Source organism: Volvox carteri (assembly GCF_000143455.1).
Source record: "Volvox carteri f. nagariensis unplaced genomic scaffold VOLCAscaffold_52, whole genome shotgun sequence".
Taxonomy (NCBI): Eukaryota; Viridiplantae; Chlorophyta; class Chlorophyceae; order Chlamydomonadales; family Volvocaceae; genus Volvox; species Volvox carteri.
Window position 1 is genome coordinate 372,266 of NW_003307595.1, and position 1,918 is coordinate 374,183.

General features: G+C 57.3%; 1 protein-coding gene across 1 annotated transcript in view; it reads right to left on the bottom strand.

Moving 5' to 3' along the window:
• Positions 1–629: 629 nt before the first annotated feature.
• VOLCADRAFT_65943 (uncharacterized protein) overlaps positions 630–1,918 on the bottom strand; it is a gene marked incomplete at both ends in the record, with an annotated part of 24,677 nt that continues 23,388 nt past the window's right edge. Inside the window, one exon of the mRNA XM_002955508.1 lies at positions 630–1,885. Coding sequence (XP_002955554.1) covers positions 630–1,885 — 1,256 coding nt within the window. The remainder of the gene's footprint in view (positions 1,886–1,918) is intronic.

The window sequence follows — 1,918 nt, forward strand, 5'->3', positions numbered from 1 at the left end:
GAGTGGTGGTCATATCCACATCCAGATCCCGAGGGACGGGGTATGATACTGATCCCGTTGTGGTATCCCTAGGCCTATTCCTAATTCCCTAGCCTCATGCGGTGTGCAATAAATACGCGCAGAGCGCGACCACCAGCAACTCGAGAGACCTTTTCAGTGGTCAGCTGCTACATGCGGCCAGGCGGTTCTGTATCTTAATCCTGTGGCCTGTGCTGTAACTCCATTCCTCTTATCCCGGTCCCAATCCTCCCAATCTTGTTGGCTGTGTCCTTATCCGTATCGTGGAGCTGTATCACAATCGCACGACGTGTGACTTTCCAGTCCAGTAATCTGAATCCTGTGGCTGGGGTCTCGCAACCATAACCACGGAATCGTAAACTGCCGTACAGACACGTCAGGAGAGCTGTGATGGCAACACATGCACACATCAAAAAACGCAATTTAGCGTTACAGCAAAATTGGTGTGTGTGGTTGTTACAGTGGGCTCCAGACTCCCGAAGAGTAGAGCCATCGGGCCAGCTGGCCGTGCACTGCAGTAGAGACTAATATACAAATTGGTGACTTAAGGCTTGCGGGTTAAGGATAGATTCTCTAAAAGGTTATAGAATGAATTTCCCCGTCGTCGTCCACTAGTACTGGCCCAGTGCAGCTGCCACATCCCCGCAGGCAATTGGGTCACCCGCAACTCGAGCTTGCGCTAGGGGGGCCTGTGACGATTTAGTTCCCAGTCTCTGGTTTAGGTGCAGACAGTGGCCTGTCGGTCCCAGTCTCTGGTTTAGGTGCGGACAGTGGCCTGTCGGTCCCAGTCTCTGGTTTAGGTGCAGACAGTGGCCTGTCGGTCCCAGTCTCTGGTTTAGGTGCGGACAGTGGCCTGTCGGTCCCAGTCTCTGGTTTAGGTGCGGACAGTGGCCTGTCGGTCCCAGTCTCTGGTTTAGGTGCGGACAGTGGCCTGTCGGTCCCAGTCTCTGGTTTAGGTGCGGACAGTGGCCTGTCGGTCCCAGTCTCTGGTTTAGGTGCGGACAGTGGCCTGTCGGTCCCAGTCTCTGGTTTAGGTGGGGACAGTGGCCTGTCGGTCCCAGTCTCTGGTTTAGGTGCAGACAGTGGCCTGTCGGTCCCAGTCTCTGGTTTAGGTGCGGACAGTGGCCTGTCGGTCCCAGTCTCTGGTTTAGGTGCGGACAGTGGCCTGTCGGTCCCAGTCTCTGGTTTAGGTGCGGACAGTGGCCTGTCGGTCCCAGTCTCTGGTTTAGGTGCAGACAGTGGCCTGTCGGTCCCAGTCTCTGGTTTAGGTGCGGACAGTGGCCTGTCGGTCCCAGTCTCTGGTTTAGGTGCAGACGATGGCCTGTCGGTCCCAGTCTCTGGTTTAGGTGCAGACAGTGGCCTGTCGGTCCCAGTCTCTGGTTTAGGTGCAGACAGTGGCCTGTCGGTCCCAGTCTCTGGTTTAGGTGCAGACAGTGCCCTGTCGGTCCCAGTCTCTGGTTTAGGTGCGGACAGTGGCCTGTCGGTCCCAGTCTCTGGTTTAGGTGCAGACAGTGGCCTGTCGGTCCCAGTCTCTGGTTTAGGTGCGGACAGTGGCCTGTCGGTCCCAGTCTCTGGTTTAGGTGCGGACAGTGGCCTGTCGGTCCCAGTCTCTGGTTTAGGTGCGGACAGTGGCCTGTCGGTCCCAGTCTCTGGTTTAGGTGCGGACAGTGGCCTGTCGGTCCCAGTCTCTGGTTTAGGTGCGGACAGTGGCCTGTCGGTCCCAGTCTCTGGTTTAGGTGCGGACAGTGGCCTGTCGGTCCCAGTCTCTGGTTTAGGTGCGGACAGTGGCCTGTCGGTCCCAGTCTCTGGTTTAGGTGCGGACAGTGGCCTGTCGGTCCCAGTCTCTGGTTTAGGTGCAGACAGTGCCCTGTCGGTCCCAGTCTCTGGTTTAGGTGCAGAC